Below are 19477 nucleotides of genomic sequence, written 5' to 3'. Positions count from 1 at the left end.
TTCATCCATCAGCCAACACTTGGGTTGCTTCCACATTTTGGCTATTGTGAATAATACGGCTATAAACATCTGCTGCTACAAATATATCTTTGAGACGGGGCTTTCCATTTTTGGGGACATACCCTGAAGTGGAATTGCTGGGTCAAATGGAAATTCTAGTTTTAATTTTTTGAGAAAATTCCATACTGTTTTCTACAATTTTGCATTCCCACCAAAAGTGCCCAAGGGTGCCAATTTCTCCACATCCTCACTAACACTTGTTGTTTTCTGTGTTTTTTTTTAAATAGTACTGTGTTTCCCCCAAAATAAGACCTACCTGGACCATCAGCTCTAATGCGTCTTTTAGAGCAAAAATTAATATAAGACCCAGTCTTATTTTAACATAAGACTGAGTCTTATATAATATAATATAAAACCAGGTCTTATGTAAAATAATATAATATAAGACAGGTCTTATATTAATTTTTGCTCCAAAAGATGCATTAGAGCTGATGGTCCGGCTAGGTCTTATTTTGGGGGAAACACGGTAGACATCCTAATGGGTGAATGGTGGAATCTCATTTTTACTTGTCCTGCATTTCCCTGATGATTAGTGATGTTGAGTATCTCTTGTGTTTCTTGGCCATTTGTGTATCTTCTTTGGAGAAATGTCTATTCAAGTCCTTTGCCCATTTTTGAATCAGGTTGGTTGCTTTTTATTGTTGATTTTATAAGTTCTCTATGTACTCTGGATATTACGTTCTTTTTAGATATGATTTGCAAATATTTTCCTCCCATTCTGTGGGCTGCATTTTTACTCTGTTGACAGTGTCTTTTTTTTTTAAATAAATTTTATTGGGGAATATTGGGGAACAGTGTTCTCAGGGCCCATCAGCTCCAAGTCATTGTCCTTCAATCTAGTTGTGGAGGGCGCAGCTCAGCTCCAAGTCCAGTTGACATTTTCAATCTTTAGTTGCAGGGGCCACAGCCCACCATTCCATGCGGGAATTTAACCGGCAACCCTGTTTTTGAGAGCTTGCGCTCTAACCAACTGAGCCATCTGGCCGTCCCGACAGTGTCTTTTGATGCACAAAATTTTTTAAATTTTCATCAAGTCCAATTTGTCTATTTTTTCTTTTGTTACTTGTGCCTGTTATCATAAATTACAGTGATCATTTCCTCAAATATATTTTCCTGTTTTGGTTTTTATTTCCTTCTGGGATTCTAATAAAAATATATTAATACATTTTAAGTTATCTCATAACTCATTGATATTCTTTTCTTTCTTTTTTAAATTCTTTTTTTCTGTCTTTGTGTCACTTTCGATAGTTTCTATTGCTATATTTTCAAGTTCACTGGCCTTTCTTTCTGTAATGTTTAATCTGTTGTTAATGCCATCCAGTGTATTTTTCATTTTATGTATTGTAGTTTTCATCTCTAGATATTTGATTTGAATCCTTTTTATATTTTCCATGTCTTTACTTAATTTTTAAACATATGGTGCATAATTATAGTAACTGTTTTAATGTCCTTGTCTGGTAGTTCTAACATCTGTGTCACTTCTTCAGTTTTGATTGATTTTTCTCCTCATTATGGGTATGGGTACAGACTTTAAATTTTTTGTCACAGAGGGACAAAGTGCCCTCCAAAAATCACTTATCCTATCACTACGAATATATGAGAGTGTCTATGTCCCTCCCTATCCTGCCAGCACTGAATGCTGTCAATCTTTGATCTTTGCCAATCTCATAAGCTAAAACTATTTACTCCCACACAGATATTCATTGAGCACCAACTACAAGTCCAGCGGTGGCAATTCTGTGGTGCTCAAGCAGCCGCCGTAACTGTCCTCATGGGGCTTATAACCCTATGGTGTTTTAACATGTTTTTATTTGCATGTTCATTGATTATTAGTGATGCCGAGCATCTTTTCCAAAACTTATTGACCATTTATAGTTCTTCTTTGATATATTGCCTACTAATGTTCACTGACCAGTTTTAGTGGAATTGTTTGGATTTTTTATTCCTTTGAAAGAGCTATTTATTTACGAAGGATAGATACCCTCTGTTACTATTTGAATAACAAAAAATGTTTTGTAAATAAAGGCATTTCCTTTAAAATAAACTGACACTGTACATAATTTCTTGGAAGCAATGATTTACATGTTACTCAAATACTTTTTTTTACACTAAAAGTACCTAAGAACTGATTCTGGTGTAAAAACAAGGCCTTAAAGACAAACACTTTTGAACAATACAAAAATACAAAATATATATGAGTATATAAGATATATAAATACATAATAAATGCTTTCATATATATCTGACAGCAATATATAAATGATTTGTATTCTTTAGAAATAATCAAGCAGATTCCAAAAGCCATTTTACTCTCTTAATAATGAAATGGACAGTCAAGGAGATGAAACAGTCCCACATTAAATATTTCTGGCAAAGCCATGCTATCTGTATTGGAAATGCCCTACATATAAGACTGTTAATTTGTTATCTAAGTTCTATTCTTTCAAAGGAGAAAATGTCAAAATCCCCATTATACATTGACCCTTGAACAATATGGGTTTGCACTACCTGGGTCCATTTATACGTGGATTTTTTTGGGTAAATACACAGTCTGCCCTCTGCATCTGTGGATTTCACATGCAGGGCATCAACCAACTGTGGGTGGAAGACAGTATTTTTTGCATTATTTTTTGCCATTTTATAAAAGGGACTTAAGCATACATCGATTTAGGTATCCACGGGGGTCCTGGAACCAATCCCCCACGAATACTGAGGGAAGACTAACTTTTTGAGGAGTCAAAGTTATACGTGGATTTTCAACTGCGTGGGGATTCAGTGCCCCTATCCCCTGCGTTGTTCCAGGGTCCACTGTATAATGTTTGCTTCCCCACCGAAGAGCAGCAGCAGTTTTCAAAGACACATGCTACCTGTTCATCTGGCTGTGTAGGTGAATTCTTTCTGGGAGCACCAGGAAGGATACCCTGACAGAGGCAGAGCTTCTATAACGTGCCCAGTGTCCTTAGCGTTGATGGATAACGTGAGGTGGGCAGGGCATGGAGAACCCTGAGCAGGGCTCGACTTTATGGCCAGGGATACGACTTGTTTCTTGTCACATGGCTAAGGGGTGTGAGCCCTCAGACTATGATGGAGGAAATGTACGCCACCAGTTATGCTGTGAACGAATGAATGAATGAACCGAGCACTTTTACGCGTAATAACAGTGATGATGACAGCAGCCAGCGAAGCCCGTGAGGCCCAACCCATGGCCCGGCCCCCTGACTGACCTGTTTGGTGCAGGTGGTCTCTGGCTACCTCAAATAAGCGCAGGTGCATGTTGGTGATGGGGTTGAAGGAGCCACAGGCTAGGAGCACCACAGGGATTCGGCTCTTCATCTCGTCAGGCACATCCACACCCACGGCAGTGGCCACCCTGCCTTCACGGGAACAAAAATGCAAGTCAGGGAGGTGGCACCAAGACAACTGTCCATATCAGTGTCTCAAAACCAAACTCAAGGCATGATTTCTCACTCAGTAAGATGATGAGGAGGCAATAATAACCATAGCAACATTTATGGAAGGCCAGGAACTGGATATCCCTGGTTTCACCAAATCCTTTCAACAACCCTGAACAGTTACTTATCTGGCTCAGGGACCTTAGCAGCTGCAGGCCAGGACTGCAACTCAGGCAGCCTGACCTCACAGGTCATGTTCTGCTTGTAAGCTCTATGCCCTCCTGGGCTCTGACGGGTCTCCATCTCCTTGGGGTCAAAAAGAGGTATGTAAGACCCTCATAAGGTCATCTTTGATAGCCCAAGTAGGACTCGAGTCCCAGTGTAGGCTAGTACTTTAGAAAAACTTACTTTAAAATAATTTCCGACTTACAAGAAAAGTTGCAAAATTTATGCAAAGAATTCCTATATACCCTTTACCCAGATTCCCCAAATGTTAACATCTTACCACACTTGCTTTATCATTCTCTCTCTCTCTCCACACACACACACACACACACACACACACACACACACACACTCATACCTATAAATAATTATTTTCTGAAACGTTTGAGAGTCAGTTATAGATATAATACTTCTTTACCACTAAATACTTCAGTATGTTTCCTAAGAACAAAGACATTGTCTTATATAACCGCAGAGAAATGATTAAAATCAGGAAATTAATATTGTTATAGGACTATTACCTAATCTACAGATCTTTTCTGATTTTACCCGTGATTCTTTACCTGAGGCCTAAGCATTCTGAGAGGGTCTAACCTACCCTCTTGTCTCCACCCCCGTGGGCTTTTAGCACCGATGAGGTTAAAGGACAGCAGAAAAGAGCCTGGGCTCCAGGCTGGCAGACATGGCCCTTCTGCCTCTGAGGCGCTGCCTCCTCGAGTGGTGGTGAAGAGTCCCACTGGCGTTAGGCCTCAGTTCAACTCCGAATTTTACCTCTCACTGGCTGTGTGGTGTAGGGCAAATCACAGTCCCTCTCTGAGCTTCAGTCTCCTAACATGCAAGATGGGGAGAATAGTACTTACTTTTATAGGGTTGTTGTGAGGGTAAATGAGCTATGTATGGAAAATGCCTGGTGCATAAGGAGTGTTTACTAAACAGTCACTGTGGCCGTGTGATGACGGTGACAAGGATGAGAAACATGCTGCTGCTGCTGACCGTGACCAGGGAGAAGAAAGAGAAAGGAGGTGGCAGGTGCTTGTGGTTGGCAGCTTCCGAAAAGGCTCCCAACGATGACAAGGCTCCCTGCCCACTAGACAAAGGACTTCCTAGCATTCATCTGTTGTCCCCTCCCCGTGAGTGTGGGCTGGGCCTGGTAACTTGTTTCTGATGAGTAAATTACAGCAACGGAGTGGAATCCGTTTCTGAGAGAAGGTTACAAAGAGACCCTGTCTTCCCTCGTTGGCTTTCTCGCTTGCTCACTCTGATGAAGTCAGCTGCCCTGTTGTGAGTTGTCTCATGGAGTGACCCATAGGGCTAGGAGCTGAAGGAGACCCCTGGTGCCAACAGCCCGTGAAGAACTGAATCCTGCCAGTAACCATGTGCGAATATGTAGAAGTGGATCCTTTCTGGGCCAAGTCTTTGGATGAGACTACCCTGTGAACATCCTGATTGTAGTCCTGTAAGAGACTCTTAAGTCAGGAGTCCAGGTAAGCCCCTCTCTGCCTGACCCAGAGAAATGGTGTGATCATAACTGCGTGTTGTGTGAACCTGTAAGTGGAGGGTAATTTGTTATGCAGCAACACGTGACTAATACGGACCAACAGGAAAAATGCATTCACTTCCTCTTACTCCTCTTGCTATGGTGGCCTTGAGTGTAATTCTGCATTTCCAGGGGGAACGTGGACAGTTCTATGTCACTGGAACCCGGGACTGTCTTTGCATCTAAGGCAACTGTTCTAATCTGGTTCCTGCTGTCTGCTTCTCCAGGCTTGTCCCCAACCACTGCCTGCCTCACACATTAGCAACGATGAGCTACTTGTTAGTGGTTTCTTTGTGAGCTCCTCATGGCTTCCTGCTTCAAGCTCTTGTACATGCTATTTTGGTGTCCTCCAATCGGAACAGCCCGAGCACACCCCCATCTGTTAACACCCAACTCAGGCGATCGCATTATTTCTGACTTCCATCACTATTTCTGGACTGGCTGCTAGGTGACTGTTATTAGTTAGGGATGCATCTGGTTGCAAGTCCCAGAAGCCGAACCTCAGCGGCTTTCACAAATAGAGGTGATTTTGTTCCCCACATGACAAATCGCCTAGAAGTTGGCACTGCTGGCTCTGGATCACAGCTCTACAATGACCCACAATCCTCTCAGCTTTCCCTCATGACCTTAAGATTACTGCTGTAGCTACAGCCATCATGAATACAATCAAGGCAAGAAGAAGGATCGAGGAGCTAGAGTAGACTGGTTGTCCCTTTTTAGTTAAGAACACAAGAGCTTTCCCAGAGCCCCCCTGTAGATTTTGCTTCTGTCTCTGGCCAGTTCTGGGTCACATGTTCACTCTAACTACAAGGGAGGCTGGAAAAGCAAGTTTTTAGCTTTGCAGCCTCTCCAGTGGGAATCAGCGAGAAAAATGAGCTGGGAAGAGGATTAGCTAATCCACAGTGTCCTGCCACAGAGTGGGAAATACAACTGTCAGGGAGTTCACGGTATAGAAGGCTTTTCTGACACCAAGCTTGGGTTAGGTGATCTCTGATCTACCTTTAGCAAATCACATACCATCCTGCTGCAAAATCCTGCTCTTGTGTCTTTCCTAATCACCAGGCAGTAAGCCCCTAAGAGCAGGAGTGGTGTTTTCTTGACCTCTGGATGTCAGCTTCAAGCACAGAGCCGGGCCCAGAGTCAGGACAGTGAAGACTGGAAAGGGCCCTCCCTACCCACTAGACAAAGGACCTGCATCCTGGTGGTGGGTAGGCCCAACACTCCTCCTAATGTAGAGCAATTGGTCTGCATCTATTGTGAGTTACAGCATGAAGCTAAAACACCCTCAACCTAGGTGGGCTGTGGTTACTTCCAGCTTCTTTTGAAGCAGAAGGAACACCCCCTACTGTATGAGAAAGCAGCCTGCAATCTATTGCTACTAGCTTCTTCCCAGGAAGACTGGATGATTTCATGAGATATTATTTGCAGAGTGTGCTGAGCTATTCATAAGAGCAGCCTTGTGAGGAACGTTATCTGAAGAGGCTGGCTGTTTCCCACAACTATTATGAAGCCTTTCAAAATTCTATTTCATTTTTGACAAAATATAATTTTTTTTAGGGCCATTGAAACATGTAACTGCAGCATTTCAGGTAACCTGGGGTTTTGATCCATTTTTTCCAAAATTTCCCAGAAAACTATAAATTAGAACATTTATTTGGATGACGGCATCAACAGCAATGGAGTGCAACGTTGGGAAGAAGATTAAATGACACTGAAGAAGTGCCTTTCTTTTCTTTGCGTGCCGTGGGCACGCAGAGCCACACTGCTCTAACAGTCACTTACCCTGTCCGAGCAGTGTCTCAGGCAGAGCAGGCATTGAATGCACAGTACCAGGCTCAAGAACGAGAGCAGTGCAGCCGCATTGTTTGTATGCTCTCACTTGCTTCCACTAAACCCCCTACCAAGCCCAAACCTAGAGAAATACAATGACAGGGTTGAAAAGGACTCACTCCAGAGGTCCACCAGGAGAATTAACCAGGCTCCAATTTGAGTGCAATCTCATCAGACACAAGGCCAGATGCATGCCATAAAAGTGACTCATCTACTAATATCCTCTAATAATATCTAGCGAGACGGAGCGAGTGTGGGAGACTTTTGCTGTTGGGGAAAGCTTCTCATCAACAAGCATTTAATGGAAGTCCATAGAGTGAGCGATAATTGCTGCTGAAGGATTTAACGAGTTGAGAAAGCAGCATATGGCCTTCTTGGAATTTATCATTAAACTGGAGACGAGGCAAAGGAGATGCCACTTCTGGCCCTGGCCCCCACTCGGGTGTACCGCCTCCCACTTTACAGTCATCTAGACAGCACTTCTTCCCGCTCCTCAAATACAACATGCGGCTTCCTTTCTCCTGGCTCCTGTCAGTGCTGTTCCAACCACCTGAACCGCCCTCCTCACTCCTGCTGTGAAGGTTTTCTCCTTGGAGGTTTTACCAGTGCCTCTCTCCCCCACTATGCTAATGTACCTGCTCCACATTTGATCACTTTCTTCTTTTGTCAGCCACAGAACCATCATTGATTGCCACAGAACCATCATTATTGATTGGGTCCCATGTCGCTCTTCCCCAAGTAGAAGATGAATTCCGACAGGGTGGTTTCTTATTCACCTGGGTCCCCTCAACTCCTGCACGGTTCCCAGCACACAGGGGCTCAGGAAAGGCGTGTGGGATGAATGAGAGAATGAGTGACCAACACATTGCCAACCACACATCATCCTTTTCAGACAGCCACCTTCTCTCTTTGGTTTTGTCCCAAACATTCAAGATATAAACTTCCAGAGATATAAACTGACCTTTCTGGCTTCCTAGCGGAACTTAAGATGCCCCCCCTCCCAGACCCCACCTCACCTGACTCAGACCTAAACTACATCAGGTAAGGCATTCCTGCCCTGCTGTGCCATCTTCAACGCCAGGATCCCACCAACAGGGACCTACCGTTCTCCTGAACATGACACCGAGGTTTTCCCCTCTGTCCTGGAAACCTGGAGGTCACCAGCGCTGCTCTGGCAGGCCAAGGGACTTTGTAGATGTGATTAAATTAAGGATCTTGAAATGGGGAGATTATCCTAGGTTATCCAGATGGCCCAATTTTATGCAGAGGGTCCTAATAAGAGGGAGGCAGGAGGCTCAGACAGATAGAGATGTAAGGACCAAAGCAGCGAACAGAAAGAAGATGCTAGGCAGCTGACTTTGAAGATGGAGGAAGGGGCCATAAACCAAGCAGTGCCAATGGCCTCTAGATGCTGGAACTGGCAAGGAAACATTTTCCCCAGAGCCTTCAGAACGAACACAGCCCCGCCGACACCTTCATTTCAGACTTCTAACCTCCAGAACTGTAAAATGAAATTGGGTTGTTTGAAGGCAATAATTTGTGGTGCTTTGGTACAGCAGCCATAGGAAACTAACACACTCTCTTATGGAGAGGCTGGTTCTCTGAGGTGCTTTCAGGCTAGGGCAGGAAAGGTGCAGGAATCGAGCTGGTGAGGAGGATGCTGACAGGTGTTTCGGGCCCAGGGACCAGCACGGCAAAAGTGTGGGAACCACCACCAAAGGTGGGTCATGAACTAAAAGCATGTCGTTGTGGCCATGGGTGCGTGTGAGCTGACGTGTGGGTGGCCCAAGACGAGGCTGCAGAGGGTGCAAGGATCAGGCAGACCCCCAAGGGGTCTGTGGGTATAGATTTTATCCTATGGATAATGAGGAGCCTCTGAAGGATTTTAAACAGGCGTGTGACTTACTCATATTTCTATTTTGGAAAGTGTTCCCCTGATGATGGATCAGGAAGGCCCAGGATGGTTACCCCGAAGAAGTTAGGCAGTCCCCAGCTTCCCGGAGGATGGCCTTCCCTGCTGCCTACATATCACCTTAATCACCAAGTAATGTGATGCTGGCCAATGCCCCACACGTACTAAATTCTAACTAAGCATGTGCCCCTTGGCCCATTTGTCACAGGCCGTCGCAGAGACACAGAGAGGAAAGGCGAGCCAGGAAGGTTAAGTGCCCGTCACCATAGATGTAATGTGCGAACGCTCATCGTTTGGGAGGCAGTCAATTTACCTTTCCCTGTGGTGAGTGCTTCTAACAGGACCTGGCCCGGAAAAGCAGCTGAAAACATCCCTGTTTATTACAGACATAAAGCAGATGGCTTCGGGCAGAATGGAAATGGGTTCTACAAACATCTTTCATTACACAGACCTATTGACCGGACTCCTCATCTTAAAGAAAACAAGAGATGCAGTATGTATTTGTGGGATTGACGAGCACATTTTTCAGGACCTGGCAAAATCATTGCCATCTGTGCGAGTGTGTCAACTTCTCCAGGGCAATCAACCTTCACGTGAACTCTGGGCGCTTTTTCTTTTCAACTTTGTTGGATTCACCTGCTGTTGCTATGGGCACACCGTGCTAAGAACAAAAGCAAAGCGAGCCTTCTTTGTTGGGTGTGAGGATCCTCTGCCAGCCACCTCTGGAGGAAACAAACATGCCAATTAAGCCCTCATCCTCATTATAAGACTCCAAGGAAAACAGGGAGCCTGGTTCTTCAATTTTGAGAATTTTCAAAAGACGTGAAGGAGCGCACAGAATGGAACGAGGTCTCCTGTATCCCCACCCTCAGGAGGTGGAATCTGAGTACCAGCTACCTGGTTTACTGAATGACAGGCTGGGCACTGTGACAGAACTCCACATCGAGGCTGATTCTTTCAACACACCTGGGAAGGAAGGGTTTGTGCTTGCTTTCTGGTGAAGAACCCTAATCAACTTCTCCCCAGCCTCAGTGAGACACATGGAAAACAGAGATAAATCACAAGCCTCCTAGGGTTGTCATGGGGGTTATCAGAATTGACCCACCTGGCACAGTACCCGGCCCCTAGTTAGTGCTGCGGAAATATTACCTCCTTTCTCTTTCTTTTCATTATGCTTAAAGCAGAATTAAAGCAGAATACCCACATCTGCTTCCATAGGCTTGTTCACCTTGTTTGAAAAAGGCCCCAGCATTTTTATATTCATCTATGATCAAAATCTAGTGGCCCTTCGGAAGCTGTCAGCCTTCTCAGTTTAGGAGATGTTACCACGGAAGCCTGCTCCCGAGGAAGGCCGCTCCCAAGCCCCACTGCTGTAGTCTTCCATCTAGCACCAACCAGAAATACTCAGCTCTAAGCGTCACTTGTCCCTGGACCTGAGCTAAGAGTCGATACTAAGACACAGAGGAAAGGGTCGTTTAATGTCATTTATGTAGAAATAACATCTTCTGGTGATCACAGCCGACTTGCCAACTTGGAAAAAAGAAGGTAGAAAAGTGGGTAGGTGAGAAATGCCCAGGTCTGCTATGAGGAGTGCAAAGTAGCAGATAAAATCACAAACTAACTGCCACTGTTTTATTTATCCACAGGGACAAATGAAACCTGGCCCCTGTCCTCAAGATGATGGCAATGTAGCAGGAAGAACATCTTCGGATCTCAGGCAGGACAGTCTGCTGGTAACTTACCAATATCCATTTTTCCTCCCTCTTTAGTAGCAGAATCGGCCTTTAGCTGCACATATTACTACATTCTCTAGTCTCTGCAGGAGGGTGAGGCCATGTGATTGAGGTTTGGCTTGTAATTTACAAATAGAAATGTTGGGTGACACTTCCAGGAGCTCTCTTTAAAGGGAAAAGACATGCCCTTCTCTTCTTCTCCACTCGTGCTTTCTAGAATGTGATGGCTGGAGGATGGCAGCTCTACCGGAATCTGAAGAGGAGAACCAAGTACAGATTGGACAGAATAATCCAAGAGAAGGCCAGGACCCTAATGGCCCTGAAGCTGCCATACTAGCCCCATACCTCTGGGTTTCTTTTACCTCGGGAAGAAAGAATCTTTTAAACCACCATTCTTTTCTATCTTTCTGTTCTATGCAGCTAAACCTAAGTCTAACTGACAGACTGAAATCTAATGAATGTTCAATGAATTAGTATATAAAAAAAATGAAAAAGTGTGTAAACTTTTGGAAGTTTCTATTGCCCCAGTTAAACCTATTTTATATGCAGACACTCAAATGGATATTGTTTGAAAGGCAAAATATACCTAAGGGGGAAAAAATCTACCATAACTTAATTTTTTATATGAATTTTTCATGGGAGGAAAAATCCTTACTCAGGACTCTAGAAGGCTGAAATGTGCAGCAGCAAATCTGCTTTTCTGTAGATCACAAAAACCAGACTGTCCTATCTCCTTCCCCCAAAAACAGATTCATTATGGTGCACTGTCACACTCTGCTTCGAGTGGGCATTTGCCATATGGCTTGGCAGTTTAATGGTTGTCTGATACTTGACAAAAATAAAGCACAATCATTTTGCAAGGAGTTTGAGTTCCTAGATGGGTCTTTTCCAAATAACAGCTGTGCCTCAAAATTGAGTTACTCAATTTGCAATTTGTGGACACAATACTCAAACATTTACAAGTGAGCAAAACCTCAAATCACTTGGGCTATTTCCAGCCTTCAGAGTTTACAGTTTTTAGCAATGGTATGAGTGCGCAGCTGTCAGAGGCTCAAGCCATTGTCTGAACCAGCAGACCTGGCAGGCAGCAGTGATGCCCTACTTAGCAGCAGACCGTGTGGAGCTGACCACAAATCCTCAAGAGAGAAAGAAGCCTCACCCCAAAGTCCACAGACTAAATCCCCATGCCTTTGTCTCCACTCCCTACCACGTTCATGGAGATGACCCTTGTGGGGACAGAGCCCCAGAGAGCAGTGTCACGCGGGGGACCCTGCTCGCTGCGCCATTTGTCGTGCAGGGTCTCAGCTCCCACTCCCCGCCCAAGAACGCAGGACACGGTAAGGCCAAACAGGAACACCCACGGAGCCATAGATAGGGGAGTCAAACCAATATATTCTCGCTGGCGGCTGGGCTGGAGACACAGGAAGCAGGATCTACATAATCTGCCTAACAGCAGTCCGCGCTTGCCAGCCACCATCTTCTGGCTAGCCCCCATTCCTCTTTCCTGCTAGCGTAGCCACAGCAGTTATATTAGTGGCCAATGGCTTACGGGTTACAGCTGACGGCCAACTAGCCACAGCTGCTGGCCATCTGATCACAGTTGATGGCCATTTACTACCCGAGCCAGCACCTTTCTATGTGAGGCCGAGAGCCTGGAAACTGTTTTTTGGGGTTTTGTCCCCACAAGCAGTTTCCAGGCTCTGGGCCTCACATGGAGGGGTGCTGACTCGGGTAGTAGATGGCCATCGGTTGTGGTTAGTTGGCCGTCAGCTGTAGCCAGTTAGCCATTGGCCACTAATATAACTGCAGCGGCTGTGTTGGGGAGTGGAGTCAGGAGTAGAGTCGGTCAGTTGGCAGAAAAGCGGACAGCAGGTCGCACGTCATGTGAATCCAGCCTCCAGTGAGACCATAGTGGTATGACTCCCCTACCTATGGCTCCGTGGGTGTTCCTTTTTGGCCTAGCCACGTCCTGCGTTCTTATGCAGGAGCGGGAGCAGAGACTCCGCAGGCCGCCCCACATCAGGTCTCCACTTTCCCCACTACTGAGACCTACCCTACTATAGAATCTCATTACTTTCTTGTATCAATTAGGATTTTTAAGAATTGCAAACAAGGTAAATGAGCTTATCTGGTTATCTTAGTTTCCCTCCCTACCCAACGCAAAGCAGGGGAAGAGCGTGAAATTATCAGAAGGCTATTGGCCCATTACAGAGAATAAAAGAAAAGGGAACATGAGATCTTAGGGTGAACAAGGGACAGGGCAGTGCCATGGTCTTACCCTGGACAGGATCGCATGGTACAGACAAGGTCCCTGCAGCTCACACCAGTGTATACTGCTGTTCCCAGAGAGAGGAAATAGATGGAGGCTAGACAGGCCCCCACCCCACTCCCAGGGATGGCGTCCATACTTGACAAGGTGAGAGAAACTCTGGAATCCCCTCCCCCCTCCCGCCCCCACCAATCTGGCCCCAATCCAATCTTTTCTCGGTATACTAAACAGATTAACCAGTTTGAAAGTTTGAGTTCAATCACCCAAACTAATGTGATAAACTATTGAGTGTTTACCTGAGCCAAACACTGTATAAAATCTGGGCCTGTATGCCAAGCCAGTGATAAAGTCTTCTGTAATTGGTCCTCCACTGGCATTTATTTGCTAGGTCACGTCCTTCATCCTCACTCCACCTCTCCTCATTGTCTCCTGACAACCCTCTCTTCCCTACATGTGGCCCATTTCCTCACCAAGCGGAGACCACCTGCCCTTCTCTGATGTTTATTCTCAGCCTTCCTGCTCCTTGGGCTTCTGTTTATGCCATTTCCTGGAGCTAGAAGGGTCTCTCCCAGACCAACTCTGCCACGGCGCGTCCCCTGACAGCCCTCCTGGAAGTCAGTGCTCCCTCCTCTGGCCTCTGAAAGGTGACAGTCTGTTTATACTGTGGAACCCCCACACTTTTCTTGCCTAGTGGACTGTAAAGCCCTGAGGGCAGGGCTCCCATGGGATCTAATGCAAAGTGGAAGGTAAATAGGAATATCCACATTATTCATTGGGGGACAAGGAAAAAGTGAAAAGTAGATCAAAATGAGAGCCAGAGCGCACCAACCACTTCCCAGCATGGCCTAAACTAAAGCGGGTATTAGTAGCCAAGGAGGAAGTATCCTCAAATCAAAACAGCAGGGCCCCAGTTTGTCCACCGTCCCACCCCCTTCTTGCTTCCAACATGGACACTTCCTGGTCTGCCCAGTTTGCTTCACCCCACATGAGTCAGTCTCCCTACCTGAGGTGTCTGTTTCCTTCTGGACTTGATTTTGCTCTCGCGCCATAAATTGTGTCTGCTGCTTTGGCTGCCTCAGGATCCTCATTCCTGAGTTCCACCTCACAGGCACCCTCTGACTCCTCTGCTCCATGCCCAGCGTTCCGCTCCAGTCCAGCAGTGGGCAATGAGCCACATTTAGTGTAGGGAAACCACAACCTCTACAGCCCTGGGGGGCTTCCCTGTATGGCAGCAAAATGCAGAGCTGATCACTAGGATGGAGGGGACGGCACGGTGGCCCTTCTAGTAACCAAAGCACAAAACTGGCAGCTATCCGGTCTCTTCCCTCTCCCTTGCCTTGACAGCCTGTCAGTTCCACCTCTGCAATATCTTTATTATCCATCTCTCTCTCAGACTCCACAGTCACTGCCTTGTATCGGGGCTCATTATTTTTCAATTGGACCTGAGTGCACTCTTCACCTGTCTCCTGTCTCCAGTCTCACATGCTGCGATTCATCCTCTGCTCAGCTGCTCAGGGGTCTCTGACATGTATATCTGATTCCCTGCTCAATCCCCCACCACCCAATCACATTCTGGATAAGGCTGAAACTCAGTGTGACTTCCATGGCCCGTTACCCTCTGGTCCTGACCTGTTTCACAAGCTTCCCTACTTACTTTCCAAGCCCCTCCCTGTGTTTGCTCCATTAAACTGCTTTCCTTTCTATCCTACGCCTCTTGGGCTGGATATTAGGACGAGTCCCAAAATCAAATATAAAAATTCTAACAAAGAAGGCAACTGTGTTTTGCTTGCCTCGTTATCCTTCACTAAAAAAAGAAAACAAGTTGCCACTGTTATCAAGTTCCTCAAGGGAGCAGGAGGATGACAGGGAGAACCCGAAATAACTGGCAAGATGGGAATCGGGCCAGGCTCTGCAAGAAGGCAGAACAGGCCCGCGGAAGCCCAGTGAACCACAGCAGGGGCCCAGCAGGCAAGCGTCTGGCTGCTCAAGGATAGGTGTTCATTTGAGAATGTCATTGGGCACGACAGAAACAAATCCAGAGCAATCCTTTCCTATCTCATGTAATAGAATTTCCTCCAGAAATGATAAGCCAAGCAGCCCATCTTCCCTTCTTTATTGAGCTATACGCAGACTGCCATGGTCATGAGCAGATGACTGAAAATCTGTGCAGTGGTCTATGAAGTCAGAATAGATGTGAGCCAGGTGTGGGGTGGTGATTAACATTTTTAACCAAGTTCATTTAACGTATATTTCATGGTGTATATAATCGCTATTGTGTTGGTCAGATAGTAGACCCAAATGGGGGACAGTTTGTAGAAACAACTTCAGTCCCTATGATTCTTCAGTAGATAAAACTTACTCCCTGAGAGGAAGGAAGAAGGGTAGGGTGCAGAGTATAAATGAATTAAATCAATCTTTCATAACAGATTCTATGGCTATCTGATCAGGATACACTTTAGAGGTGTGCAGTTAACCCCCAAAACAACTTAAACAGAGCGGCTACCTTTGGGAAGTAGGCAAGGGAGTAAGGATGGAGCTGTAAATTTTTATTAAAACCCCTTCTAAACTAGTTAAACTTTTTTTAAAAAACCATGTGCACGCATTATTTTGATTACAAAAGTAAGTGTTTAGTCTACCATATTGGAAGGCAAAGCCTTACTATTTCCTTTACCCTTGGTAACCTGGTGAAGTGGTGGGCATTTTGCTATGTTTTTAACTTTTCAACTGGCTTAGAAAGTGACAACAACATGCCATAGTTGGGGCTTTTGTCTGTTTGTTTGTTTTTTACTTCTTCCAATTGAATTGTTCTTGTTTTGAACTCTAGCCATTCACACTCAAGCTTATTTATGAAAAGTCAGACTGGGAGACACATCATCTCTTTGGTTTTGGGGTGGGGAGGTAGGTCTAACTATGCCCCACCTTCTGTCCGATACAAGGAGCCAACCTCTCCCCATGCTCATTCTCCTGGGCCACTCCCGTCTGCCCTCGGACCTCTGTGCAAGAAGTATATTCTCTACCCGCCTGGACTGCACTCTCAAATCGCTGTCCTAATGTCTCTGTAATATATTAATAGGTGGTGGCCAAAGGGAGTTCTGCTGAAATAGGCAGTATTATAGTTTGGACCATGTTGGACTAAATCCTAGAATGCCCACAGTATTGCTGAGCAGTGCAGTTTAATTTATGAGCATGCAGGTCTGCTGTGAAATTGGGAAATGGAAGGAGAAGACATTAGCATTCACATGGCAAGGGCAGGGCCTCGTTCAAAACTGTGAAGAGGCCTTTCACAGGGAGAGCTGGGGAGTGGGAAGGAGCAGACACACTCTGTCAGTCTTATGTGTGCTCATGAAACTTATCCTTGTATTGCGATGCCACCAACCACCTGAGAGAGATGAGCCTTATGCCCTTAATGTTGCCTAACAGCCTCCATTGTTTTCAACAGTAGAATATTGTATTCACATCTAAAACAAATGTCATCGTTTGGATGTGGTTTGATCTGCAGGAGGGAAGGCAGAACAGATGGCTTCTCAACTTCCTTCTAACTAGGGCATGCAAACTATTATACAGCTAAATATTTCCAAATTAAAAAGGGGAGGCAGGCACATTGGTAATTGAATGCGTAGAGATTGTACATGTGGTTCGTGCCATGTCATCTGAAGTTTAAGGAGCTTGTCAGCCAAAGATCTTCCATCTGACCTTGACTTTCTAGTCCATTTTTTAGTGCACAGAGTAAAATACCATCTACTTCTGCCTTTCTTATGTATGAAAATACATTCTTCCAAAGAGGTCAAAGGAAATATGAAATGTGCCCCAGCAGTAAGTTAAAGTATATTGGAAAAGAGGTTGGAAAATCCCATTGCTGAATAATGTTCCCCAAAGATATCAGGCCCTAATTCCTTGGAACCTGTAGATGTTACCTTATTTAGAAAAAGGGTCTTTGCATATGTGATTCAGTTAAGGATCTTGAGATGAGATTATCCTGGATTACCCAGAGGGCCATAAATGCAATCACATGTATCCTTAAAGGAGGGAGGAAAGGGGATATGAGAGAGAGAGAGAGAGAGAGAGAGAGAGAGAGAGAGAGAGAGAGAGAGAGAGAGACAGACAGACAGACAGAGAGACAGAGACAGAGACAGAGACAGACAGACAGACAGACAGACGCAGATGGAACCAAGAGAAATTGGGAAATGCTTCCTTGAAGACCGAAGTGATTCGGCCACAAACCAAGGAATGCCAGCAGCCACCAGAAGCCGGAAGAGGCCAGGTACAGATCTCCCTCAGAGCCTCTGAAGGGAAGGGAGCCCCGCTGACACTTTGATTTTGGCCCAGTGATAATCATTTCAGACTTTTGGCTTCCAGAACTCTGAGAGAATAAATTTCTGTTGTTTTAAATGATCACTAAGTTTGGTAATTTGTTACAATGGCCCTAGGAAACGAACACATCCGTAGAGGGGCTGGAGAGGAGGGTTTCAACTTGTACAAAACTCATCTCAAATACTCTGCAGTTCTTTTGATGGTATTTGGCAGAATTCAACTTCCTGCCTCCAGCGAGTGGGACGTGAGAGGGTTGAATGCAGGACAGTCAGGCCCATGAGCACAGGTTAAGGCGAGCAGGCTGCCACACTCCCCGGGCCTTGGGGATAGCTCTGCTCAATATTCCCTCCTGAAGCAGAGGCTGAGTGCATGAAGAAAACATGGCTAATTCTTAAAGCAAACATCTGAACAGATAAGGAATTAACCTCATAGCTCAGGTAGGGCTGCGTAGGTTTGTGTGTGTCGGGAGAGCACATCTTTAAACAAATGCAGTTGTAATTATTAATAAACATGGCCATATGCCTGCAAGCATATGGTACCAGGCTGTTCGCTGAAGATTTATCTATAATATTGAAAAATTTAGAGATCCAAATGTCTAGTACCAACAGGGGACTGGTCAAATCCGATATAACACCATGCAGCTATTAAAAAGGAACCTATTGCTACATATACTGACATGAGAGGTTATTCATGAATACATGTTGGGTTAAAAAAGGTAAGTTGCAGACCATATTATGGTATTATCTCATTTTGGTTAAAAAGCTATCTATAGTATAATATACAGAAACAATATATAATATATGCACTTGTATATGTGCACGAATCCGTTGTATGGGTACATATCAAAGGGTAAATCATTACCTCTCGTGAAAAGGGAGGAGGGCTGGGGGGACAGAAAGAGGAGCAGACAGATTTGAACTTCCTACTTTTTACGAATGCACTTTTTCTCTAAGTCTGTCCTCTTTTTGCAGTTTTAAGAAAGAAAAGATAAACATGCAATAAAGACACACTATGAGAATCTTGTCTAGTAAGGGATCTGGTGAACAGTGGAGACCCTCACGAATGGTGTGCCTGACGAAAGACTGGGCAGCCGATGGTCTTTCGAGATAGGCTGCGGCCTCCTGAGCTTGGCTGTGAGCCAGCCGATGTTACAGGGCTAGAGGCAAAATCCTTGGAATTTACGCCAAGCTCCCTCGTGCCGCGGCCATGTTTTTATTTCGAAAACGAACAAAGAGCACAGTCAGTAGACTCACGTCTCAGGCAAGTGGGTCCTGTCTCTCCCACAGGAGAGGGGCAGGCAAGGTCACCACTCACCAACTCAGCAATTTCCACCAAAGCCACGGAGAATCTGTCTTTTGAACACTTCCTCCTGAGAAATTCTACATGAGGGTGTTTCTAAAGGTTGTCTTGTGCCCTGGAAGGGTGGTTTTCTCATCCGGTAGGCAGACAGTTCCTCTGCTCACTACTGGGCACAGCCCTCCTTGTGTTGGTGAGCTGCCAGCAGAACAGGAGGCCCTGTGCTTTGGAAAAAGACCCTCTTAGCTTTCCTCCTTGGAGGACACCCTAAAGTATCCCCCAACGATGTTCCAGCACATAGGAAGTCAGAGCTCTTGGACGAAAAGAGTCCCCCAGTTACCTGTCCACTGAAAACACTGTTTGAGATTAATGCACAGCCAGGCTGATCAATTGTGTACTGAAAAGGTGTTATTACAGCGAGGGGAAATATGCATTGACCTCACACTTCAATTTAGAGGCACCGAAGAGATGAATCGGAGTGAATCTTGGGACCCCAAAGCAAAGATTTCTAGACAAGAAACTGTGAGCACCATTCCCTTTTGGATAAAAGCTGGGGCGTGCGTCACTTCCATCTCAAACACATACTACATGAATGTACTGCTTTGAAGGTGAGCGGTCTCTAACCACTTCTTAAGTGACGGCTCTTAGTGAAATGACTGCTTTTTGCAGAATTGAAAGGAACCGGTCTTCTCTCTCTCCTCTAAATAATGTGAAGTGTTTCTTTTTCAAAGTATGCTTCTCCAACATTTGCTGCAAATCTTTAAAAGTCATGACATTTTATAATTCCTTATTACAAATTTCAGGAAAAGACTTTCATCTCCTGTACTTTTAGAGAAATTGTCACAAAAACAAAGATGGGGAGCTGGTCTTTTCCTTAAGCAGAGGGACTGCTGTATCTAGAAGGCTTATGCT

At 45.2% G+C, this 19477-nt stretch overlaps 1 protein-coding gene across 2 annotated transcripts in view; it reads right to left on the bottom strand.

Moving 5' to 3' along the window:
• Positions 1–19477, bottom strand: part of NMNAT3 (nicotinamide nucleotide adenylyltransferase 3) — a 96799-nt gene that overhangs the window by 53923 nt on the left and 23399 nt on the right. For both annotated transcript variants that reach the window (XM_081071910.1, XM_081071911.1), the window contains exon 2: positions 3285–3434. In XM_081071910.1, the coding sequence (XP_080928036.1) occupies positions 3285–3393 (109 nt within the window). In that variant the 5' untranslated portion in view covers positions 3394–3434. The remainder of the gene's footprint in view (positions 1–3284; positions 3435–19477) is intronic.

Source organism: Rhinolophus hipposideros, assembly GCF_964194185.1.
Source record: "Rhinolophus hipposideros genome assembly, chromosome: 14".
Taxonomy (NCBI): Eukaryota; Metazoa; Chordata; class Mammalia; order Chiroptera; family Rhinolophidae; genus Rhinolophus; species Rhinolophus hipposideros.
Note: the sequence above shows the minus strand (reverse complement) of the source record. Positions and strands in the feature narration are given on the sequence as shown.